At 38.1% G+C, this 26,216-nt stretch overlaps 2 protein-coding genes across 2 annotated transcripts in view; one reads left to right on the top strand and one right to left on the bottom strand.

The window, feature by feature from the left end:
• LOC124264394 (cryptochrome-1-like) overlaps window positions 1–9,582 on the bottom strand; it is a 42,127-nt gene extending 32,545 nt beyond the window's left edge. The window contains 3 exon segments of the mRNA XM_046699139.1: window positions 122–261; window positions 1,933–2,144; window positions 9,470–9,582. Of these exon segments, the coding sequence (XP_046555095.1) occupies window positions 122–261; window positions 1,933–2,089 (297 nt within the window). The 5' untranslated portion in view covers window positions 2,090–2,144; window positions 9,470–9,582.
• Window positions 9,583–13,783: 4,201 nt separating this feature from the next.
• LOC124264353 (CAP-Gly domain-containing linker protein 1-like) overlaps window positions 13,784–26,216 on the top strand; it is a 133,174-nt gene continuing 120,741 nt past the window's right edge. The window contains exon 1 of the mRNA XM_046699111.1: window positions 13,784–13,873. The gene's annotated coding sequence lies outside the window, so the exon portion shown is untranslated. The remainder of the gene's footprint in view (window positions 13,874–26,216) is intronic.

Raw genomic sequence — 26,216 nt, 5'->3', positions numbered from 1 at the left:
CAGGGCAAGTGGAAAATTAGCCAGGACAAGTTACTTTCTTAAAGTCACTTGCCCTATGGCAAGTGGCTTTTAAAAAAAAGATTTGAACCCCTGTTCAAGGGAATGAATAAACACTACAAACCTTTTTCATTTGGGAGAACACTTCAACAGGTGCGCCATGGAAGATATACAGCCGTGAGCCATACTTCTTACATGTCTGGTCAAGGTCGTGAAGACACTCCAGCAAGAAGGTCATCCGAGGATAAGCAATCAGGGATGTTCCTGTAACCATTGCCAAAACAGCAACTTACATGACTTGCTTCACTGAACATGTGGGAGTCACAAAGAAACTCAGATTTTATCGGGGAATAGTACCATCAGAGATGCAGAAGTACAGAAACCTATACAGAATCCTTAAAGTAATAATAAATTACTTGAGAAATGTGAGTGAGTTTAGTTTTCCACCACACTCAGAAATATTCCAGCTATATGGCAGCGGTCTGTAATAATCGAGTTTGGACCAGACGATCCAGTGATCAACAGCATGATCATCAATGGGACACCCGGTCCCATTAGTCACCTCTTACGACAAGCATGGGTTGCTGAAGATCAAATCTAACCCGAATCATCACGCGTTACTTGAGAAATGAGTGTTGACATTTTCATTTAGGGCTGGTTATAAAGATTGATAATCGGAAATATCATCGATGGGAAGAATTACTTATGATTATCGATATGAAAATTGTGTTATCGATAATATCGTACTCGAACTATTGCTATAACATATAGTATTTATTCACTCACACAATACACAAAGCTACATCTGTTTATGAGCTCCTTCTGTGGTATGTTCAAGATGCTGTTTTGTTTGTAATCCATGCAGTAATATGTTACAACTTACCAGTGATTTGAAATATGACGATTTCAAGCATTTGGCAGATGTTAGTTTAAAGTTACTTCTCTAATATTTATTGATAATCGATCAATATTTACTTAATGATTATCGATATCTATTGTCTATGATAGTCAGCCCTACATGCAGCCCTGGTAGAGTGGCCATTCATTTACACTTTGTTGAAGACTTAAGATGCTGGTCTGGTCATCCATCAATGCTTGTTTCAGCAAAAGTGCCATATCCTCTTGTCTGTGCCCAATTCACAATATTGACTGCTTATCATTAGGACATCACTGATGTAAATTTTGCTTGTTGGCAGCATAACATATGCATACAATGTGCTTCAAATGCAATTATTACACGTGTTTACCTAGGTTATACCAGGAATCAGTACTTCAATTCAACTCTTAACATGCTTAGAGATGGTGTAAGAAGTTTTCGTCATTCCCTTTTCACTTGTTTCAGTCAAAACTGATATGGACTGACCAGGGACGGATCCAGGATTTTGGAGAAGGGTGTGTGCATAAGTTATGAAGTCCAAAGGTTATGGGGAAATGCTCCTCAGGGGAAATTTTTTCGAGGGAGACGGGGGAAGGATGTGCACCCCTGCATAAAATAAACCCCAACTACACACACGTGCGCGCACGCACTATTCCAACTGTGTAACACCAGCCTGTGAAAGACCCGGGTTCCATTCCCCACATGGGTACAATGTGTGAAGCCCATTTCTGGTGTCCCCCCATGAGATATTGTTGGAATATTGCTAAAAGCGGCGTAAAACCAGACTCACTCACTCTGCTTCTGGACTGACAATCTGCAGACTGATCAAGCTGATTGAACATGACCACAAAATGGTTCATTAACTCCAAAGACATAATTACACAAGTATCAACGATCAACACTGGTCAGAATATCAGCACGCAGAAGGTGCATGGACTGCTTTAACTGCCAGTCATTTTATCAGAAACATATTTTTTTATCAAACAAAAATCAATAGAAGAAATGCATAAACATGAAAACAAAACAGCCTTGACTTTCAGTCTCTGATGAGGTCTTACCAGCCACTTTCCCATCAAATATAAAGACTGGATAAAATGTCTTCGTTGTCTTCAGAGCTTTGATTAAAGTGGGGTTGTCATGGAAACGAAGGCCATGCCTGAACCACATAGCAGTGACATGCTTCCTGCAGTTTTCATCTTCGTTGCTGCAGTCCATGGCACCAGGTGAAGGGCTGGCTGTTCCTGGTTTCAGTTTCTAATGATACCACACTCTGAAACAGAAAACCATATACTTGGTTGGAAAAACAGTTACCATGGTTACACATAGAATTCAGACTGGTTTTACACAGCATTTTTATGATTGATGGCGTTTGTGTGACAACACAGTCTTTAAATAATTGCGTGTGGACCAGAAAATCCCATGATTGGCATCTATGCCACTACTGTATAATGACACACTATCATCCAATTCATCATGTTCATTAAGCTAGACTACCAACCCATTTGTAATACACAATGCCATTTAGAAAGTGGTCAAATGTAACATATGTTATATTTGGGATTACACTTTCTTTGTAAAGTACAGAAATATAGACTGGTTGTAAGAGCAAATGGGTTGGTATAACACGTTATATTTGGGATTACACTTTCTTAGTAAAGTACAGATTCTAGTACTTTTGTTGGGTTGAGTCCCCTCCGGGATTCGAACCCACGCCCTCAGAGTCAGGCACCTAATCGCCAGCACACAAAGTCATATGCCTTGTCACGTGTGTGTGTGTGTGTCTGTCTGTTTGTCTGTCTGTCTGTGTGAGATGATGATTTAAGGGGGGGTCACCCATTTTGTTCTGGGGAGGTAGGGGGGTCAGCAATTTTGTACACAAGTTTCTTAGGGGGGTCAGCAATTTTGTACATAAAAATATCTAAAATATGCTTTAAAAATATGGAAAGGGGGAGGGGGGCATTGACTTTGTACATGACATGCAGGGGGGGTCACTTACATTGTACAGACATTTTAGGAGGGGTCATTCACACTGTACGTGCTTCTCCATACAAATCATCATCACCCACCCTAGCCATGAATTATGAACGGTCCCTTCTGATGTAGCAACACTATTTAACACCGTTCTGGGCAAGGCTTGAAGCAGAACAATCCAGGAGAAACAGAACCGCACTAGCCTCTTCAGTCGACTGGTGACACATTAACATAGACTGAAACAACTTGATCAAGTAATAAGACAGCTAGGCATTAACGCAGATTAGGTCTGTCACCAAGGCAACAGGACAGGATTACCACAGACTAATATCGTTGATTCCACGGGAATGATGGGGAAACGTATATGCAATACCACAGAGTCTGCCAGCAGATTAGCCCGAGTTGGAGTAACACAATAGAAACATGGATCAGATGATCCAAGTCCACAGAGAGTTTTCACACCTTCCATTGCGTATGGAAATCTTTCTTGATCTGTTGATAATTATTATGCTTTGACATCTGGCATTTCTGTCATTTTGTATGGAGTCAACTATCAAATCCATAGCTATGTTTGATACATGTTTATCACATGAAACAGAGAGCTTCAGGGCTCCAGATAATTTTTCAACATCAGGAGTAAGTACTCCTTATTTTTTCAATATAGGAGTACTGGAGTACATTTAGAGTACTGAATGGAAAATAATGGCGTATCAGTAATCTTGTGTTTTGTTTTATATATGCACCACAACATTGCTACTCTTGTGTAAACAGGTCAATAAACAATAAAACAATACTTATTCAGATAAATACGTCTGTAAATGATTTTAAGACCATACACTATTGCTGTGGTGCGTATCTGCTACCTTTTCTAAAATATTTCCTTCCGTATCGTGCATATTTTCTATCCGTACATACGCTGATACGGCCCTTATCTGGAACCCTGGAGCTTAGAGTATTTTTCTAAATGTTCTGCTCCGAGGCAGGTTCAGTTGTCGTGGCAACGGGACATTATCACTCAGGAGTGCCTTGTTATGACAAAGTGACTCAATGCATGGAAATACTGACTGACTGAGTTTGGTTTTACGCCGCTTTTAGCAATATTCCAGCAACATCACAGCGGGGAACACCAGAAATGGGCTTCACACATTGTACCCATGTGAGGAATCAAACCCGGGTCTTTGGCGTGACGAGCAAACGCTTTAACCACTCAAATGTTTCAGAACATTGAAAATGTGTTCACATCAACACAATTTAAACATAATTATTTCAACACTGGAACTGTGTGACCTATCAAATACCGAAAGAAAAGGTTAGGCCAAAAGTGTGTTGAGAAAGTTATTTCACATGGGGATAGGCAAGTACACAGATATTTAATATAATTGGGATAAAAGATTTACTCATAACAATGATTATATATTCTCCTAAAAATTAAAAATGTCATTGTTTCCACTCCTGCTGTCCTGCATTTGAACACTACCAGGTAATATGTCTGAAACATGCAAGTGGTAACATAAAATACCAAATATCAATATAAATTATCCGCATGAATCAAATCAAAACAGCCTTAATTATGGCTGTCTTTTCCAAGCACAAAATAATCACTCACATCCACAAGTATAAAAAACACAATATTTATTTGCTGAATACCAGTGCAAGGTTTACCCAAGCACATATAATATGTTGTTGCTGAACAATGCTAGATCAATGATGTGGATGGACATAATTGATGAGGTCTGAAACTGCTGCAGCCAAATAATTACCTATTCCGAGAACCTATGCAAATGAACATGACTCATGACAAGATGGCCAAATAAGTGTTCCTTGACAATAAGTGCTTCAAAATGTTACTTTAATTTATCATCCCAAACCATGAGAAGAGACGGAGTTACGTTGGTTGGTTTCATGTTTAACACCACACTTAGCAATATTCCAGCTACATGGAGGCAGTATGTTAATAATCGAGTCTGGGCCACACAATCCAGTGATCAACATCATGAGCATTGATCTACACAATTGTGTTATGATGACATGTGTCGATCAAGTCAGCGAGCCTGACCACCCGATGCCGTTAGTCGCCTCTTACGGCAAGCATGGGTTACTGAAGATGAATTCTAACCCGCATCTTCACAGTCGACTGAGTTGTGTGGTCATTGGCTATGTGTTTCCATAGGAAAGTCTGTTCTGTCAATAAGACCTGTTAATGTTTTCATTGAAATGTAGCGCCTATCTTAACACCAGATAGGTATCAACCAACCTAAAGTTTGTAAGACAAGATGGCTGAAGTGAAAAAACTTCCCTACTTTACTAATTTCGTATTTGGCATATTGACTAGGGCGGTGAGGTAGCCTAGTGGTTAAAGCGTTGATATTGAGTGCAACCGTTAAACAGTTTGATGTGGGGTCCAAAATAGGTTTTGAATGAAATATTTGAGTAGCATTTTTCATTAAATGAATCAAGGTGAGTATTATTAATATTTCAGTTGGGCTGCCGAGGCACATTGAAACTATGGCTGATAATATCAAAAACGCACATTTGACTTATTTCAATACTTTTAATCACATCATGCATAATTAGAGGTGGCACCAATACAAAGACCTGACAAATTTTCCCATTTGGCTTTTCTCTTGCCTGGGATATCATTCAACCTTAATACATTCAGAGCTCTAAATATGGTGCTTCTTTGTGTAAAACATCAAAGAAAAATATTGAGTAACTCATGTTTTACACATGTCTGCTTATAATATATACGCACTAATTATAATGTTTGATGCTTTAATTTAAATAAAAGTGTGTAATTCTGAAACCACATAAATCCAGATTATCAGATTCTGACAACCAATTGAAACGATTCACTTGGCGAGTTATATATGCTATGACTTTTTTTACACAAAAGATCTGAAAATGAGTGCAAGTGAAAACTGGTAAAGCTTTCTAAAATGGTCACTGATTGGTGCTTCTATAAATAATATTATGGTTGTCGTCGTACGGTACCAAAGGGGTCCCTGGTGAACCCCTTTCTAAATGGCGTGCTGGTCTGGTTATGGGGAATTAGCTCGGCAAAGTGCATTGTGTATTTCAAAGAATCTGAAGTCGCAAGAAGCTAACTACAATTTTATTTACAAGAATAGAATAACATGAGGTGCCCACAGAGAGTCGGTACTACCCTCTGGGCTGAGGGTTTGAGCTAACCTATGTTGGGAGAGTCTAAACCCTACTAACATTTGGATTTCCTAACTATTTATCTAGAATTGAAACAATAAAAAGATGACGATTAGTTGATGATACAGAATGGGGTGTGCCCTATAATAACCAATGAAATGACCAGACAGAGGGGAGTACTTAATCCTGCTAATCCTAATTAAGCTGGCACTAACCTTGTTGACACATTTACTTGATGCTTGGATGATTATGGTATTACAATCGTTGCGCTTAGTCTGGGCTAAGTCTTAATAAATTGAGACCGCATCCGTGGTGTAGTGGTTAGAGCGTCTGCCCGGAGAGCAGAAGGTCGCGGGTTCGATCCCCGACCGTGTCATACCAAAAGACGTTAAAAAATGGTACTTGTTGGTCCCTGCCAGGCGCTCGGCATTAAAGGGTACAACCAGGACTGGTCGGCTCGGAGTCAGTATAATGTGTCTGAGTGGGGTATTCATGCTTCACTGCGGCATGGTATCTCAGTGAGCTAGCACTATAAAACAAGCTTAAGTCTGGGCTAGTACAAGCAGCCGCACATACACCTACACTCGCATGCACGTCGTCATATGAGCGAAATATTCTCAAGCACGACGTTAAACCCAATTTCACCTCACCTCACTTAATAAATTGATGTGTTTGCTTAATGTCATTCTAATACAGGTGATGACATATTTACTTTATAACTTAAATCCAAGCAATTTATTAAACTGTCTATACATGGTGTCCTCTCACTTAGCCAGATTCTGTCAAAACAGGTCTCTCACATAGCCAGAGTGGAATTTTGCTGACTGGAGTTAGTGTTTTGATAACATCTGGTCAAGATGAGCCATAGTTTGTTTCAACAAAAAGCCCATTTAGTGAGATTAGTGAAATTTGTATTAAAGAGAGATACTTGTACATTGATATGGTATTATTTGAACTTTTTGGGGAGGATTTGAGGAAATGCTCAGTTAGTTGACATTAGTCACATTTGTATTTAAGTGAGATACATTGATATGGTATAGTTTGAATTATTTTGGAGGATTTCAGTAAATGCTTAATTAGTGATATTAGTGAAATGATTATAACTAGTCCAAGATTATTTATGCAAAAATAATTATTATTCCGAGCAAAAACATTTAGGTATCTGGTTTCAAAAGACGCAAATTGGACTGCACAGATAAATTCTTTACTTTTTAAAGTTTCACTAATGAAAAATTGTTTAAGGAGTTACAAATACCGATTATCAAGAAAAACACTATTCGTTATGTATCAATTCTTTATTCTGCCATTATTTGATGTATATGGGATAATTGTACAGTTAGCCGGGCATCAATGCTTGAAAAAATACAGCTTGATGCACTTAGAACAATATGTGGGGCTACAAAGGGAACAAGTCATAAGAAATCAGAAATTTAATGTAAATTTATATTTTAGTTTGTGCAGCAACTAGGTTCATTTCCATAATTCGTCGGGGCGGTGGGGTAGCCTTGTGGTTAAAGCGTTGGCTCGTCACGCCGAAGACCTGGGTTCGATTCCCCACATGGGTACAATGTGTGAAGCCCATTTCTGGTGTCCCCCGCCGTGATATTGCTGGAATATTGCTAAAAGCGGCGTAAAACTAAACTCAGTCAGTCAGTCCATAATTCGTCCATTCCATTATGTCCTCTATTTCCGCCTTTTGCCAAAGTGTCTCTCACACAACAGAGATGTGCCCCCAACCTGCCGGAGCTGGTGTATGGATGTTTATATTCATGTCTATTGTATGCTTAATGTTGTTTATGATATCATGTAATTTTGTAATAATGTTATGAAATACAAGTCGCATAAATGTTATTTTGTCTGGGGAGGCATTAATATAAGCTTTTTGCTTGTTTGCCGATCCAGTTTCTGAACAATATATCAGAAATAAATATGTTTAAACCAAATTTTCATATTACAAACAAACGAACACACACTTGCATACATCTTAAATCATGTCGCATTGTAGATATAGACTATAGCCCTAGAACAAAGGCTCACGCTTCATTGGCTAATGCTAATTACCTGTCTCGCATCTCTCACCTAGCCATAGTGCAATGTTGTCTTAACAAGGCCTTTTTGGTCAGACTCTGGCTAAGTGAGAGTGAACCCTATACATAGCTTTTAACTCACTGAAAGGTGGGCCTAATAGATGAGTTATTATTACTTTAGGCTGGGATTTATGAAGAAACATCTCTCAAATTATGTAGACGTAACTTTTTGAATAGTGTGTCTGTTTTTATTACTTTTGACTGGAGTCTTGAAGCTATTACTGATCATGATGAAACTAATATTATATATTTATATTTTCCTAATATCTAAATCGTACCATAACGCTTGTAGTGGAAATAATTAATAATAAATTTTTGTATGAATTATTACTCCATGATAATAGCATCCAGTTTTGAAAATTATTGTACAGAAAAGCTTGAATTTGTTTACTTGCTTACAAATGCATTCAAAATGGCGACCATGCGATTGATGCGAGGCCAACGGAAAATCGAGCCGACCAGCATGGAGGGACAGATTGAGATTCTGAATCTTATAACAGTTGATTGCTCAAACAAATAGGTGAAAGCAACAATTGACGACATTGAGCTGCTGAAAAACATGACGACAAGAAGGTATCAAACAAACACTTGATGTCTCAAACAGCTTCTTTACGTGGCTGACAATTAATAATAAAGATGGTGAACTGCTACTGTCACAAGTCATAAGTGCGACAAGTCATACCAATCATGAAACATGTGTACACACATTTTATCACATTAACATTTTCCATAAATTATATCAATCGTAATCAGTAAAGTAAACATACAAATATCATGATAAAAAGGGCAGAGGGTTTTCATGCACTAATGCACTAAAAACAATTACCCAGCCCAAATGCCTGTCCTATTTTTGGATGACCCCACATTGTCTTCATTTCTGTAACATGTTATTTTTCATGATCCTCAACAAATATGCATATCACGTTTACGACTGGCCACCCCACCCCACCCCTCGACTGTACCCCCAAAAACCCCCAACAACAACAACAAAAAAAGAAAACAAAACAAACAAAACAAAAAGAAGAAAAAAACAGAAAAAAAAGGAAAAAGCACACAGACAGTCCATATCATACACTAAAAACTATGACGGATTCAGAAACACCCTGACACTGTCATGCATGTGCACTAAGTAGTAAGTACAATGTATGACATTTTGAAACAGCTTCACGTAAGTGTCGTGTGATATCCTACCATACACACTGCCTTGCCTGCTTCTATAGACTGTTGACAATGAGCAAATTCAGCCTAAGAATGCTGTCATGTTTTCAACAAGAAATGTTGTACAATGTAAATGTCTGAATGTAGTCGGTCCACCATCTCCCTAAACAGCTCGCAGATACATACCACTGGAAGACACGTTACTGTGACAATATCTTACCGTGTATCAAAGCCGTATCAACTGTGATCCACTGAAGTCGTTAGTCTTATGTTCAGCTGATGACAGCACCACTACCTCCTATCAGCGCCGAGGATGTCACGGCAATGTATAAAATCCGGATCCCTTCCAACATTTGTTGTATAAATGTTGGAATATATTTACTGAAAGTCGAATCCGGATTTGGAGCTCATAATATGTTATAATGAATGATAAATGTCTCCTTTCTCTTTCAAATGTTTCTCTGGATACGACACTTGAATTTGTTAATCACTTGGCAGGTAAACATATAAACAGATGTAAATTGCTGCTCAGGCACCCCGTGAGTGACAATATATAAACTGATGCCATTTTTTTGCGTTTATAGGCCCCAGTGAATTTGTGAGGGTCAAAATGTTTTATTCTGAAAAGAATTAAGTTTTTGTTGGCCGGTTTCCAGTGAAAACCCCCAACTAATTATTTTTAAATTGTTGAAGCTTTTATGTCAACAATACTGTAAGACAAACATAGTGCGTAAATGATGTTAAGCATAAATAAAGAATTCTCGGCAGGAACTTTGCTCACGGAATGGGTGCAGGCTGTTGAGGCCACATATAAAAAGAAATCTTGTTTCTCATTACCGACCGACCCAAACATTCGACTCGACCCTAAATGTTGCAGAAGGAGAGCGAGACGTATATTCGTGTATATTCAATTACACTTCGTGTCTTCTAGGAACAATTAACATATATGATAAACAGAGGAAATATTGAAACTGTGATTGTGGTGTGTTTTGGTTGAGTTGATGGCAGCGACAATGGTTTCAAAATACTGCACAATCGCATATTGCCATTTACAACAACATTTGATTAAGGTTACACGACGCTCTACTTGGAGAGAAACTGCCTGGGGGTACTACATGCTCGACAATCTATAGATACAAGTATTACCCGAAAGCACAATGAACATAAACAGTGTAACTGTTTATACAGGGCGTCCGTGCTGAACCCCTCGAACCCCCCATTGGCTCCGCCAACGCAAAAAAAATCTTCAATGTGGTCTTAAGTCATTTTCAAAGGGTGTGTGGGTGTGGGTGTCTGGATCCGCCAATGGGGGTGCACACTTCATTTTCACCCGTTTTCACGAGAGTTTCAATGGTCATTTAATAAACATTCGGGACAAAAGGAGGGGTGCGCTGACTTGCTTGACACATGTCATCGTATCCCAGTTGCTTAGATCGATGCTCATGCTGTTAATCACTGGATTGTCTGGTCCAGACTCGATTATTTACATACTGCTGTCGTATAGCTGGAATATTGCTGAGTGCGGCGTTAAACAACAAGCCAACCAAACCAATCATATTACAATAGGAGTTATTGTGTTATTAAATCGTCTAAATATTCCGTAATGCTATTAAATAGCCTTTAAAGGTCTCCGGACAACATATGCGTCTTTGGAAATTTAAGTAAAGATGCTACTACTTCTCGGGGTTGAGCATCCTCGATAATCAGAAAGTGGAGAGTGATCGTAACGTATACCCTGGAGATTATCGAGGTGGGGGTTGAGTCCCAATGGGGATGTGAACCAACACTCTCAGAGAGAGACAGACAGACAGACAGACAGAATGTTTATTTGAATCTCACCCGTCATGCAGTAACTAAAACACATAAATAGATACAGTTCATTAAAACGATGTATATAGGGCCATTCCATACCGAATTACGAGAGACTTTACAACTTAGATTGTACAAAAGATTTAAAATAGAATATAGTTTAAAACGTAACACATATCATGAATTGTATAAAACTGTTCTTCTTTTTCTTGAGATGAAATGGCAGGTTTTAGCAGCTAAAGTACATGTTGTCTGTACAATGAAAGTCTGATAAGTGGTAGTCTATCTACGCACATAGTGAACCCATCTGATAAGTGGCAGTCTAGTAACGCACATAGTGAACCCATCTGATAAGTGGTAGTCTAGCAACGCACATAGTGAACCCATCTGATAAGTGGCAGTCTAGCATCGCACATAGTGAACCCATCTGATAAGTGGTAGTCTAGCAACGCACATAGTGAACCCATCTGACAAGTGGCAGTCTAGCATCGCATATAGTGAACCCATCTGACAAGTGGTAGTCTAGCAACGCACATAGTGAACCCATCTGATAAGTGGTAGTCTAGCAACGCACATAGTGAACCCATCTGACAAGTGGTAGTCTAGCAACGCACATAGTGAACCCATCTGATAAGTGGTAGTTTAGCAACGCACATAGTGAACCCATCTGATAAGTGGCAGTCTAGCAACGCACATAGTGAACCCATCTGATAAGTGGTAGTCTAGCAACGCACATAGTGAACCCATCTGACAAGTGGTAGTCTAGCAACGCACATAGTGAACCCATCTGATAAGTGGTAGTCTAGCAACGCACATAGTGAACCCATCTGATAAGTGGTAGTCTAGCAACGCACATAGTGAACCCATCTGATAAGTGGTAGTCTAGCAACGCACATAGTGAACCCATCTGACAAGTGGTAGTCTAGCAACGCACATATAGTGAACCCATCTGACAAGTGGTAGTCTAGCAACGCACATAGTGAAACCCATCTGACAAGTGGTAGTCTAGCAACGCACATGGCAAGTGTGAACCCATCTGATAGTCTAGCAACGCACATAGTGAACCCATCTGATAAGTGGTAGTCTAGCAACGCACATAGTGAACCCATCTGATAAGTGGTAGTCTAGCAACGCACATAGTGAACTCCATCTGACAAGTGGTGGTAGTCTAGCAACGCACATGGTAGTCTAGCAACGCACATAGTGAACCCATCTGATAAGTGGTAGTGAACGCCATCTGACCCATCTGAGTGGTGGTAGTCTAGCAACGCACATAGTGAACCCATCTGACAAGTGGCAGTCTAGCATCGCACATAGTGAACCCATCTGATAAACCCATGGTAGTCTAGTCTAGCAACGCACATAGTGAACCCATCTGACAAGTGGCAGTCTAGCATCGCACATAGTGAACCCATCTGACAAGTGGTAGTCTAGCAACGCACATAGTGAACCCATCTGATAAGTGGTAGCCTAGCAACGCACATAGTGAACCCATCTGATAAGTGGTAGCCTAGCAACGCACATAGTGAACCCATCTGACAAGTGGTAGTCTAGCAACGCACATAGTGAACCCATCTGACAAGTGTAAATTGTAATATAACACATTTCATATTGTTTAGCCCCCACTGGACACGTTCCTTCTTCTCCTCCACATGTGTGAAGTATCCACACACCCAGTATATTCGAACACTAACATGTATACGCTGTTTTATTAAATCTATAAACGTGTATACTAATTCTCTTATATTTTTTATATACTGCTCAGCTGATATCGCATGAAACATACACTGGCTAGACAAATCAAATGATGCCACTCAAACCAGTAATAATAAAATCAACTCGGCCACGTTTTGTCAAAATAAGAGCTAATTTACACCATAATAAAATTAACGGTTTGATTTTTATAAAAGCACACACTGATTTTATACCATTTAAGAATTGGTTAAAGATATAGGCAAGCTGATGCCTGTGTAAAATGTCCGGAACGAGACGGCTTTCACCCAGGATTACAGTAAGTCTTGAAACGTATTCGCTGGATTTAAGGTGTACAATATGCTACATATCTTAATTTTTACTGCACCGGACACAATACATTTGTACATTTTGATTTCACAAATCAGTTTGCAATGAATCAAACCGGGTGTTGGGCTTTGCTCAGCTGACGATGTAACCACTTGGCTACCCACCGCGTCAGGGATATGTTACGTGTTTTCGTCGATCTAGAATAGTACGTTTACCTCATTTTAAGATGTTTGATATTCATCATAATAATCAAACGCTTCACATATAAATTAAAATATAATTCGGGAATATGCCTATACTTTATGTACGCGCCACATATATATGACCTTATTTTACAATGGGTGAACAATTTACAGGGTAAATATACAGTATTATAATGTGAGTAGCACCACACTTAATTTTGTCATTATTAACTTCACTGCTTCAGTGCATGGGGGTCGTGGTGTAAACCTCCTCCCCTCCACCCTCGCAATCCACTACTGAAGTAGACCTATATATGTTTGGCATTCAAACTATGGCAAGTATGCTAACGTGTTTTTAGGTTTTGGGTCATCATGGCCCATTGACACAGAATGAAGCACTAGGCTAAGGGGACCTGAACTGTGCTTATAATAAAATACCCTTAATCGTTTTGAGAGCAGCCCCTTTAGCTCTCGCCAACAAGTTCGCCTTCCTTTAATGGCACTACGCATGCGTAGATGACTCATAGGCAGCCATTACACAGAAGGCATTGACATGTCAGCGATAATATAAACTAGTAGACTTCGAAATACAATGGAATTAACTTTATCACGTAAGTCTTAGATTAGTTTCTGTCCTTATACCTTGCATGGCTGCAGACTGCTATAAAGAGTACGCTTTATCAATGCGATCAGAGAAAATAGTCGCAGAAAACAACAAAATTTGGAAATATCCCAAAGTTTTGCACTCGTAGATTCTTTGGGGTGGGATTGCTTTGCATGGGACGCTGGGTTACAAGATCATTTACTATAATGTCTCTAGCGTTGGTTGCAACACATATCGACACATAACAGTTGAAACGACACGCTTGAACTGTACAAGTTCCAAATGTGTTGGAATTTGGATACCATGTGTCACTCAAAACCCCAAGTAAACAATCAATGGGCTCAGCCTGGTGCTTTTGTGGCTTACAGAGATTATCCCGGCCTGGCTCGAACATTGACACTTTCTATTTTGCAGACAGTAATACAATCGTAAAGATAGACCTTACTTTCTGTGAGTATTTTGAAAACATTCAATCATTAATACTTGATTACAGATGTGATTGCAATTTGCATTCAATACATTTCTCTTAAACATCATGCCTACTGGCTAGCGAACAGTTATCGCAGCGTAACAGTTATCGCCAATACATCAGTATCACACGTGCGCAGTTCCGGTCACTTACAATTGGGGCGGTGGGGTAGCCTAGTGGTTAAAGCGCTCGTCACGCCGAAGGCCCGGGTTCGATTCCCCACATGGGTACAATTTGTGAAGCCCATTTCTGGTGTCCCCTCCGTGATATTGCTGGAATATTGCTAATAACGGCGTAAAACAATACTCAGTCAGTCAGTCAGACTTACAATTCCGGTATTTTTCATTTAGTCCGGTATTTTTAACTTAGTCGGGGATGTCCCATGACCTATATGATAGCAAACTGAAGTTCGCAAGTCATTAATTGTTTCATTCCCTATCAATCTACTGTAAAAGAAACACTCAAATAGTCACACAATCAATTATTCGAAGTTACTGTATGATATAAATATATATTATTTCACGAGTGGCATTAGTAATTCTGAATGGCGATAACTGTTACAGTCAATTGTGAGAAAACATCTATTTGTACTGCCATGATTCCCTTCCGCTGCGTTATATAAAAACATGATTGGCGGCATTGAATGGACTGAACATTGGTGAATAGCTAATTAAGTACCATAATTAATTCTGTTTCATTAATTTAACGAACGGCGGAGTAATTTTGTAAATACCGCAAAAATATGGCGATAACTGTTCGGTAGCCATTATATATACAGTAGTATTTTTTGTTTATGGTTCTTGACTTAATGATTCCATATATTTGTGTTTGCCATTTCCCAAACATGACATCTTGATTAATTTGTAGTATGATAAATCTTTTCTCCATAATTGCAAGATGTAGATGAATCACTTTTTCATGATGATTGAAACATATTTCTGGATTAATAGACTAGGCCTGATTCTGGAAAAGTCTCAAATAAAAGATGTTGAGGCATTTTTTAGTAGGATTTGGTATCCAGGTTAATTTTACCTATTTAAAGGGTGCTGATCATGAAAAAATAGGATACCAAGCTGAAAAAAGTGTTTTGACCATCAAAATTGAAAAACAAAATGGCCGCCAAAATCACCTAAAATAGTGGTAGGTGTGCACAGTATTTTCGACTGACTGTATCTCTATTTTGTAAATTTTGGAAACTTGACCTTTTATAACATTTAAAGAATGCTGATCATGAATAAATAGGATTGCAAGCTGAAAAATGTTTTTGGGACCTCAAATTTGAAAAACAAAATGGCCACCATAGTCACCGCAAGTAGTGGTAGGTGTGCACGGTATGTCATCACCCGTGACTGTATATCTATTTTCTAATTTGTTTAAACCTGACACTTTTGATCGATCACGAAAAAAGAGAATACCAACTGAAAAAATTTGTTTATGAACCTCAAAATTGAAAAACAAAAAATGGCCACCAAATCACCTTTTCAGTAGACGTAAATACTGAATGCATAGATTGGTATATGATGAAACATAAATGACCTCTGTACAATTAAAATGTTAATATTGTCACCACAAGATATAGAACTGCCTTTCATTAAAAACAATAAATAAATTGGATTTTGTTAAAAAAAATATTTCATCCCAAAAACATTTCAAATTTTTTATCGGAATTGTCATAAATGGTTAGGAAAAAGTTGTTAACAAAACATTTTAGTTGTTAATAGTTCAGATAGTTAGCAACACATTATGAAACATTACTGAGCACGGTTGTAATTGTTTTGAATGTTTTTTAAAAAGGCGGTATTTTAACAATTCAAAATACTACGGCCCCTTTACTATTGATGACAGCCTTTCTAAGACATGTCAAGTTTCTTGTGCAATTATTGTAAGTATTCCTCCTTTTACATTGGTATTTTTTTAAAATAGTGTATCTACTTTCTATAAGGGCAAATAAAAAAGATTAGAATGAATAATTTACTGCATTTTCAGTTACAAAATGTAAGTGAAACCCTCATGTGCAAACCCTATTGATTGGAAGAAATGTACGTTTTGTCAAGAAGTTAACTTGAAACAACATCACCATTCTCTATTCTGTGATGTCATTAAACACCAGCTCTGATATTCTGGAAGCTTCTCGATTTGACCAGGACTTGAATTGTAAACTTGCTGGTGTATGTGACCTAATGGCTGCCAAGGCTAAATATCATTTACCCTGTCTTAGTTCCTTTAAAAGAAATATGTCAAAAACCAAAAATGCTCATGACTGTAACACAGACCCACCAATGGCATGCATTATGATAGATACGCCATCTGATACTGGTGTTGAGATTGATGAACAAAGTGCTGTCAGTTGCATACCGGACAGTGTCTACATGTTCCTTAAAGGTCACATGCAACCAAAAAATCAAACATAATTAAAACACAATTATCACTTCTTCATGACATATAATATGCATTGCTGATTATGAAAAAAACAAATAAACAAAATTATAAGCGTATAATCGCAAATCAAAAGTGCAATATTTTGTACTCCCTCGAAACGAAGCAGCCAGGATACCGAACCCAGTCAGAGCGGGTGGGTGTGCACTCAAGTGTAACGGCTGGTTCATTAGCAGATGACGCCTTCACGGCTGATTGTGTGTGTATATATAGAGATGTTGGGTTTTGTAAATACATGCTCATTTTTTGTGTATAACATTTTGCAATCAACAGACATCATAACATGTCATGTGTTCAAGTATCACACCTGCCTGTCTGTGTAATTACATAATGTGACAGAGACCGAACTCGGGCCATAAATCAATGCATTTTGTTTATGGTGTATAGCCTGATTGGTGTTAAGTTCAAATTGTCATTAGCAGACAGGCAGGCAGACACACAGGTGTCAATAAAACAAGACATTGAGTTTTGTCTGTGACAGCGACATATCTATATCACAGTTAGAAATTGTGTCAACGCTAAATAATGACATTGCTTTTAAGTATCGAACTGAGAAAGTGACTCGGTAAGAAGAAAAGTCTGGCGAAAATTAGTGAAACGTTTGAACTCCGATTTCGCGCGTTTTTTTTCATCGCGTTTTTTCAACTTTATAAGTTGAATTTGCATTTTTGACGCTTTGTTTCGGTAAGTCCATACCGAAAGGTATCAGAATCTGCAAAGTTGTGTTTTACGTTGCATGTGACCTTTAAACATTTGTGTGTACACTTCATCCAGTAACGAGATCCAAAGATCTTGTTCAGTTGTTCACAAAGCAGGACATACTTTACGTTACAGGCAGGTCATGCGACTTGACACATCCATGAAATGTTCATAATGTTCAAAGTGTGAACACAGTGCGTAGGTTTTGTTAGAAAAACCATCCAAACCTGGGATCAGTAATAGACATGTCTCTGTCTGCCGACAGCAGTATGCAGACGACACACAGCTGAACAAGGTTTTCTCTCCCAATGCTACAGAACCTACAGATGCAGTTTCACAGGTAGCTGGCTGCTGTGAGGATATAAAAGTTTGAATCTTTCAGAGCAAGCTGAATGAGTCAAAGAGTGAATGTCTTCTCGTAGGTTCTCAGAATTGAAGGGCTGAGGCAGGAATTCGCAAATTCCACTTTGGTGACAGTCGTGTTCCTCTGTCGTCTGGGGTCAAGAATCTTGGTGTCACTCTCGACTCGGATCTTTCGCTTGACTCTCATGTCAATAATCTTACCAAAACCCGCTTTCTTGTCCTCGGGAATATTAGTAATGTTCGTAACTACCTGACAAAGCATTCTATTGCCACATTGGTCCTGTTGCTAATTGTGTCACGGCTTGACTATTGCAATTCCGTTCTGTCTGGGGCAACTTAACAGCAGCTTAACAAACTACAAGTTCAAAATACTGCAGCAAGGATTGTTGCACTGACTAGGAAATCAGAGCACATCACTCCACAGCCTTCACTGCTCCCTATGGAACACCGTATCAGCTACAAGCTCCTTTGTCTTGTCTTCCAAGCGTTGGCTCGTCACGCCGAGACCCGGGTTCGAATCCCCACATGGGTACAATGTGTGAAGCCCATTTCTGGTGTCCCCCGCCGTGATGTTGCTGGAATATTGCTAAAAGCGGCGTAAAACCAAAACTCAGTCAGTCAGTCAGTCTTGTCTTCCAGTCTCCATTCAGGTCAGGCTCCTCCCTACATATCTGTTCACCACCAAGAACTCTACGTTCCCAAACCAAAACCCTGCTCCATGTTCCCATGGTAAAAACATCCCACTATACAAACTAACAGAGAGAACATTTGCATATTCAGCCACTAAAGCCTGGAACTCCCTGCCCAAGTACCTGAAAGACTGTGAATCATTGTCATCATTGAAGACCCAACCCACAATCTTTCTGTTCAGACTTGTCTTCTCTGTATAACTTCTCTCATCCCCTCTCAGACATGTGCGTTTAGAGCACGTACTGTGCATGGATTCAGCGCGTTACAAGTGGATTATTATTATTATTAAACCTGAGTTGATGCCACCAACTGTGTGTGTCCATTACAAAATCATGATCAGGAGGAAAGTCTGGGAAGCTATTCCATCACTTCCCGAATTCACAGAGATGGGTTGGTCACAAAGATGCTTATTCAATGAATCTTTGAACATTATGAAATGTTGAATTGAAACTTGTTTATGGTTGTGTTGACCAAATTACTAAACATAACATAAGAAATTGGAATTCTTATGTATATGAGAATCAAGTGTGAATAACATTATTGTTATGACGTTGGTATGGTTCAGCTGATATATTGTGTTGAGAATTGTTAAAGTTTCATTGATTATCCGTATTGTTTTCATCCAAAATGATTAAAACCGTTCATGAACAATATGTAGTTGTGTATTGGTATAACTTTGAATACTATTTGTTTCCTTACCGTCTCAATACCGTCAAGGTAACAATGTAATCAGCACAAAATCAGCTATTTTTGGTGGCCATTTTGTTTTTCAATTTTGAGGTTCATAATCAATTTCTTTTCAGTTGGTATTCTCTTTTTTCGTGATCAGCACCCTTTAAATGTCTAAAAAGGTCAGGTTTAAACATATTAGAAAATAGATATACAGTCACAGGTGATGACATAACGTGCACACCTACCACTACTTGCGGTGACTATGGTGGCCATTTTGTTTTTCAAATTTGAGGTCCCAGAAACATTTTTCAGCTTGCAATCCTATTTATTCATGATCAGCATTCTTTAAATGTCATAAAAGGTCAAGTTTCCAAAATTTACAAAATAGAGATACAGTCACAGGCGAAAATACTGTTCACACCTTCAACTATTTTAGGCGATTTTGGCGGCCATTTTGTTTTTCAATTTTGATGGTCAAAAACACTTTTTTCAGCTTGGTATCCAAATTTTTCATGATCAGCACCTTTTAAATAGGTAAAATAGCCTGGATACCAAATCCTACTAAAAAATGCCTCTTGCATTACTTTTATCCACAATCGGTCCTAGTCTATAATGAGTGTAAGTAGGGCACATCTCACATCTTTGTAGTGATATTTGTGATGGTTCAGTGGAAATTGTTCATGCAGATTCAGTGTTGCTAGTTGGTGAGTTTTAGCTGTTATCTACAAGTGATTAGTTGTTGTTGTTATTCAAGTGATCATTATATTCATGAAAATCCCATGCAAATATGAAACACTTAGGTAACAGGTAATTGTTGCAGTAACAATTTGCAGTTTCAGATAATTTGTCCTGCGTTAAAATGTGCAAAGTCTTTCATATCAGTTTAATGGGCCAGTTTTTGTGTATTGAATGTTTAATTAGTAATGTGTATTGGCTCAGTTGGTAAAATTTTCAATCTGAGAGTTTGAATTCAGTCATTTTATACACATCCTTGCAACTCAGCAAACAGCTTTTGTTCAGGTGGAATTTTAGAATTTTTTTAAGTTGAAAGCTCTCTTGACACAATTTGTAATATTTGCTACTGCTGCTTAACTACAACCAATTTTTAGCCTTGTGTATATATTTGTGAATGAGAAGTAAGCTGAATGTTTCCCCACATCCAACATTAATAAAGCATATTGATACAACATGTCTATAGTCTGTTTGGCTCAAAAGCGGACCAAGTTTGTTAAACAACTTTTTTGTTTTTAGGACATAAATTGTGCGAAAAAATGACGAGTTGGTCTGATGTTTTGATTATGATCAGTGTTTCATTGATTATTATATGTTTATTAGTTTTCGAGTTAAACTGTAATTCATCGGTCCGCTTTTGAGGCAAACGGACTATAGTCTGTCTCACAGTCTCTGAACGGCATAATCTTCCTACTGCCTAGCCCTTACTACAATGCTAAGGCCTTAAATGAAGCAAGTCTAGATTTTCTCAGCTATGAATCTCCCATCTCACTGGGCCCCCTTTTCAATTTAAATGGGATTATTTGTTACTGTCAAAATCATATATATTCAGAGACTAAGTGTTAGTCTACTACATGTCTGACAGACATAACAACTAAAGAAAAATGTAATGGATGAAAAATTATGAAGAGGTTGCTTTGCCATCTCCTATGCCAGTTGGCCTACCCTGAACTTACCACTTCGGTCAGCACATTGGACAATAAAATAGAATGCTTAACTTAGATGAGAGAAAGACACCTGTGGACATGGATGGTCTCAAACCCATCTGTGATATTGTGTTTATCATTTGAGGGCGGTGACGTATCCAAGTGGGTAAAGTGTTCCCTGGTCACACTGAAGACCCGTGTTTGATTCCCACATGTGTGCTGTGTACAGTCTGTAAAACCCATTTCTGGTGTCCCCCGTCAGGATATTGCTAAAGGTGGGATAAAATTAAACTCACTCATTATTTCAAATTAATATGACATTATCACACAATACTTACTTAAACCTGTTCAGATGGTCAGTCCATTGATTTATACAAGGTTGATTAACCACAGAGTGTTGTGGGTAAGTCATTTGTTTCTTGGGGTGGTGGGGTAGCCTGGTGGTTGGTGTTCACCTGTCATGCAGAAGACCTGGGTTCAGTCCCCCATGTGGCTATGTGTGAAGCCCATTTCTGGTGTCCCTGCCGTGATGTTGCTGGAATGTTGCTAAAAGCGGCAAAAAACTAAACTCACTCATTTGTTATACTGAAGAACCAGGCTCAGTTACAGACGTGGGTAAATGTGTCTTGCTTTAATAAGGCTGTGCTGTTGGTTAGCCAGATGCATGGTATTTTATGTGGGCAGGTTGCTACTTTTCCACCGAACTAGAAGCATTTTTTTGTAGGCTAGTGCATTCAGAAAGTACTTGAAATATTATGACATTGGGCTAGGCATATCAAAGCTGTCACCAGCCCTAATGACTAATTTGTTAAATACCCAACAGTCTTTACTATATGTACAGTAATTACTTCTGTCTATGTGACTGTCATCTCATACGCTATTGATGTCTAGCCTTGACTCCATAAATCACAGCTAATTAGCACATGACTAATCCTTCACATGGCAAAACTTGCTCAAGCAGTAACGGTTCTGGCTGTGATTAATGCTGTGGTATACATATGACTTAATGCAGCAATAGAAATGGACACTGAACTTTTCATCCTTGACCATAGTGAAGGTACCAAACTCCCAGGATTATATGTTTCTCCTTATGTATATCACAGGCTTGTTAAGATGAGTGGACTGTTGCACATGTTGATAGTCTAATTATTGAAACATCCAAGATCTGATTGGATGTCATGTTTTAATCACAAGGGACACAACTCTGTTCAACACTGGATGGCTGCTTGATCGAGCCAAGAGAAATAGGCTTGAAATAGCAAAAGTAGAAAATTTACTCTTTGATATAGGAAAGTGGACACTCTTGCCCAGGAAGTTTAATGGTAGTAAATGCCATTTTCAAGGGCTTTACTATATGTTGAATCCCAGTTGAGGCACAATGCCAAACATTTCACTTAACAAATTGTCGACAAGAATATAAAATGCCTGAGACTAATGTAATTCATACATTTTAATGTACAGTACAGTGAGTACACTGTACCATTCATTACTTTACAAGATCCTCATATTTCCTGTAATGACCTTTGAAATTAGTAATTTGAGGTCCTCTGGAGTCTTTAGTTTTGTAGGGCAAGGTCCAACTCTGAATGCTGTTTGGCAGTCAGCAACATGAAAGTTCTATCACTTCTGCTGGTAAAAAATGTTTGCCCGACCAAGGCTTGATTATTTCCAGCTTCCAGTGATAAAGCTTGCCTACTGTTGACGACCATGTTCAAGACGTTCCTCACACAAGTCACAGATAACTCCTCCAGAGCTTTGATCATAAACTATGAAAGCATCTTCTGAGTTATCATGGTTACGGTGCCACTGAAAGTTTTGCATGTTTTAGGAGTGATGTTGATAAAAATATGGGTCTTGTGTTAAATCATCAAATTCTCATTGGATTTGCCATTACTGTACCCATGGTACCTGATTGTATTGGCATTGCAAATGCTCTGCAGTTTACTTCCTGAAATTCTGTGCAACTTTATCCATCTTCAAATGCTGATGTATGTAAGAAACTTTCCAGATGTTCAAATAGTGTTTGAGTTCAGACGCTTGTGTTTTTGTGTGGAACCTGGCATTCTCCTCCCAGTGTCTTGCTGTGAGTTTGAACTTGCTCATCAGTAAACATATATTCTGAAGAAGGGGCAATTGGAGATTGCATGCATGCTGAAAGATATGGCTGACTGTGTTACCATGGCATGGAATGTCTGTGGTATTTGTTAAGGGAATTTGTGTTAAGAAAATTAATGAATTTTATGAAGTGAAAGTAACATGAAGTACTGTATAGTGACCTTTGTCATAACATGGTTTTTAGTATAGTTCTAAAAGTAGGATTACTTTACTCAGGTAATACGTATGCAGATGAATTCTTATTTTGACTTATGAATTTTTGTGTGTTTGTTTTACATCTTGACCTGGTTGCCAAGGGGCAAAAAATGCAAAAATATGCTGTTTGTAAAATTGGAAGGGCTGATTTGAGCATATTGAGGTTAATTTCTCATGTTTCATTATCATTTTGTAGAAATGCCATCGTTAGTCCTTGTAGAAATTTGCCAATATGTTTTGTTATGTTATTATTATACTGACTGAGTATTGTTTTACGCCGTTTTTAGCAATATTCCAGCAATATCATGGCGGGGGACACCAGAAATGGGCTTCACAAATTGTACCCATGCGGGGAATCGAACCCGGGCCTTCAGCGTGACGAGCGAACGCTTTAACCACTAGACTACCCCACCGCCCCTGTTATTATTATAAAGACAAGTTGACTGAAAGCGGTAGTTTAAGATTCCAGTTAGTTTCTATTGCTGCAGTAACCATTATTGTGCATTAGTGCTGAGATAATGATTATGACTCATTCATTTAAGGCATTGTGGGTATTCTTTATCTTCCATAGCAAAGCCAAATAAAAAAATGTTGTGGTTCCGTTTACACCTCTTTAAAATTCAAGGTAGGTAGGACCTTTTTTTTACATTTTTTTAAGAAGTAAAGTACGAACTAATAACACATTTATCAATGTGCAACTGTTTATTCATTCAAGCTTGGAGCCATCATGTCATATTTCTCTATCAGAATGACCTATGTCCATTGGTGCTGGGAAAAACAGGGGTATTTGAAAGTTTATTTTATTCATACCGCTTAAAAAAATAGGATCGGCACCCGAATTCAAGGGTTGATCGGGTAATTGGAAGCACAACAATTTTTTATAGGCCTAAGCTTCATCTTGTTGGAATGCTTCTCTACAGCCGGTAGAAGTGGGAACCAGGTTTGGAATATCATCCCCCGCCCTTAGTAGCTGCTGTTTGAATGAGGCATGTATCGGGTTAGGTGACAGTTCAGCGTGTGGCTCATGCCATTTTTAAGTTGTTCATACTATCAACCAATTATTTGTTTGGCGTAAGTGTTTTGAAGCTGTCATCATATGATTGGATCACTACTGAAATATGAAAATTAACATATTTCTTGGTTCTACAGCCTGATAGTCTTAGCACTGATATTCACCAGAACCTAGTTTCTAGGTTGCACATCACAGGAAATGAAGGTATCTTTTATCTGGATCAAGAAGACCACCAGTGGAGCCATTACTGCTATAATCATCTCAGCCAAATGTTACATAGTGCAAAGTCATAAACTGTAAAAGTAGTTTTCATTTCCAGAATGATAACCCCCATTATCATGTGAATATATTCAGATTGCTTTAGGTATGTACTTGTTTGGTTTGAATGATGTAAACATTTCCTTGACTTTGAATACACAGGTCACTGGGTCAGCCAGAAGAAGACTTCAGGTGTCAGGTTCAGAGACACAAACCCAGTTTTTATGTTCCCCAAGTATTATCTAGATAATAGCCCATTCTGAAATGTGTTGTTTTTTAGATGCTACTTATGGGTATATATACTGAGACATGGGTATATATACTGAGAGTGAGACAGAACCTAGTCTTGATGTTGAACACTGAACACTAATAATTCTACTATTATTTAGATATCATTGGGTGTATATACTGAGGCATAATTCAGTCTTGATTTGGATGCTGAACATTAATAATTCTGCTATGATTTAGATACTATGGAGTATATATACTGAGACAGAACCCAGTATTGATATAGAGCACTGAACAGTAATAATTCTGCTATGATTTAGATACTATGGAGTATATATACTGAGACAGAACCCAGTATTGATATAGAGCACTGAACAGTAATAATTCTGCTATGATTTAGATACTATGGAGTATATATACTGAGACAGAACCCAGTATTGATATAGAGCACTGAACAGTAATAATTCTGCTATGATTTAGATACTATGGAGTATATATACTGAGACACAACCCAGTATTGATATAGAGCACTGAACAGTAATAATTCTGCTATGATTTAGATACTATTGAGTATATATACTGAGACAGAACCCAGTATTGATATAGAGCACTGAACAGTAATAATTCTGCTATGATTTAGATACTATTGAGTATATATACTGAGACAGAACCCAGTATTGATATAGAGCACTGAACAGTAATAATTCTGCTATGATTTAGATACTATTGAGTATATATACTGAGACAGAACCCAGTATTGATATAGAGCACTGAACAGTAATAATTCTGCTATGATTTAGATACTATTGAGTATATATACTGAGACAGAACCCAGTATTGATATAGAGCACTGAACAGTAATAATTCTGCTATGATTTAGATACTATTGAGTATATATACTGAGACAGAACCCAGTATTGATATAGAGCACTGAACAGTAATAATTCTGCTATGATTTAGATACTATTGAGTATATATACTGAGACAGAACCCAGTATTGATATAGAGCACTGAACAGTAATAATTCTGCTATGATTTAGATACTATTGAGTATATATACTGAGACAGAACCCAGTATTGATATAGAGCACTGAACATTAATAATTCTGCTATGATTTAGATACTATTGAGTATATATACTGAGACAGAACCCAGTATTGATATAGAGCACTGAACATTAATAATTCTGCTATGATTTAGATACTATTGAGTATATATACTGAGACAGAACCCAGTATTGATATAGAGCACTGAACAGTAATAATTCTGCTATGATTTAGATACTATTGAGTATATATACTGAGACAGAACCCAGTATTGATATAGAGCACTGAACATTAATAATTCTGCTATGATTTAGATACTATTGAGTATATATACTGAGACAGAACCCAGTATTGATATAGAGCACTGAACATTAATAATTCTGCTATGATTTAGATACTATTGAGTATATATACTGAGACACAACCCAGTATTGATATAGAGAGCACTGAACAGTAATAATTCTGCTATGATTTAGATACTATTGAGTATATATACTGAGACAGAACCC

The sequence above is a fragment of the Haliotis rubra genome, unplaced genomic scaffold (genome assembly GCF_003918875.1).
Source record: "Haliotis rubra isolate DU_JTF1 unplaced genomic scaffold, ASM391887v1 Scf1205, whole genome shotgun sequence".
Lineage (NCBI taxonomy): Eukaryota > Metazoa > Mollusca > Gastropoda > Lepetellida > Haliotidae > Haliotis > Haliotis rubra.
The sequence above is the reverse complement of the archived record's forward strand: the minus strand, read 5'-3'. Positions and strand labels throughout refer to the sequence as shown.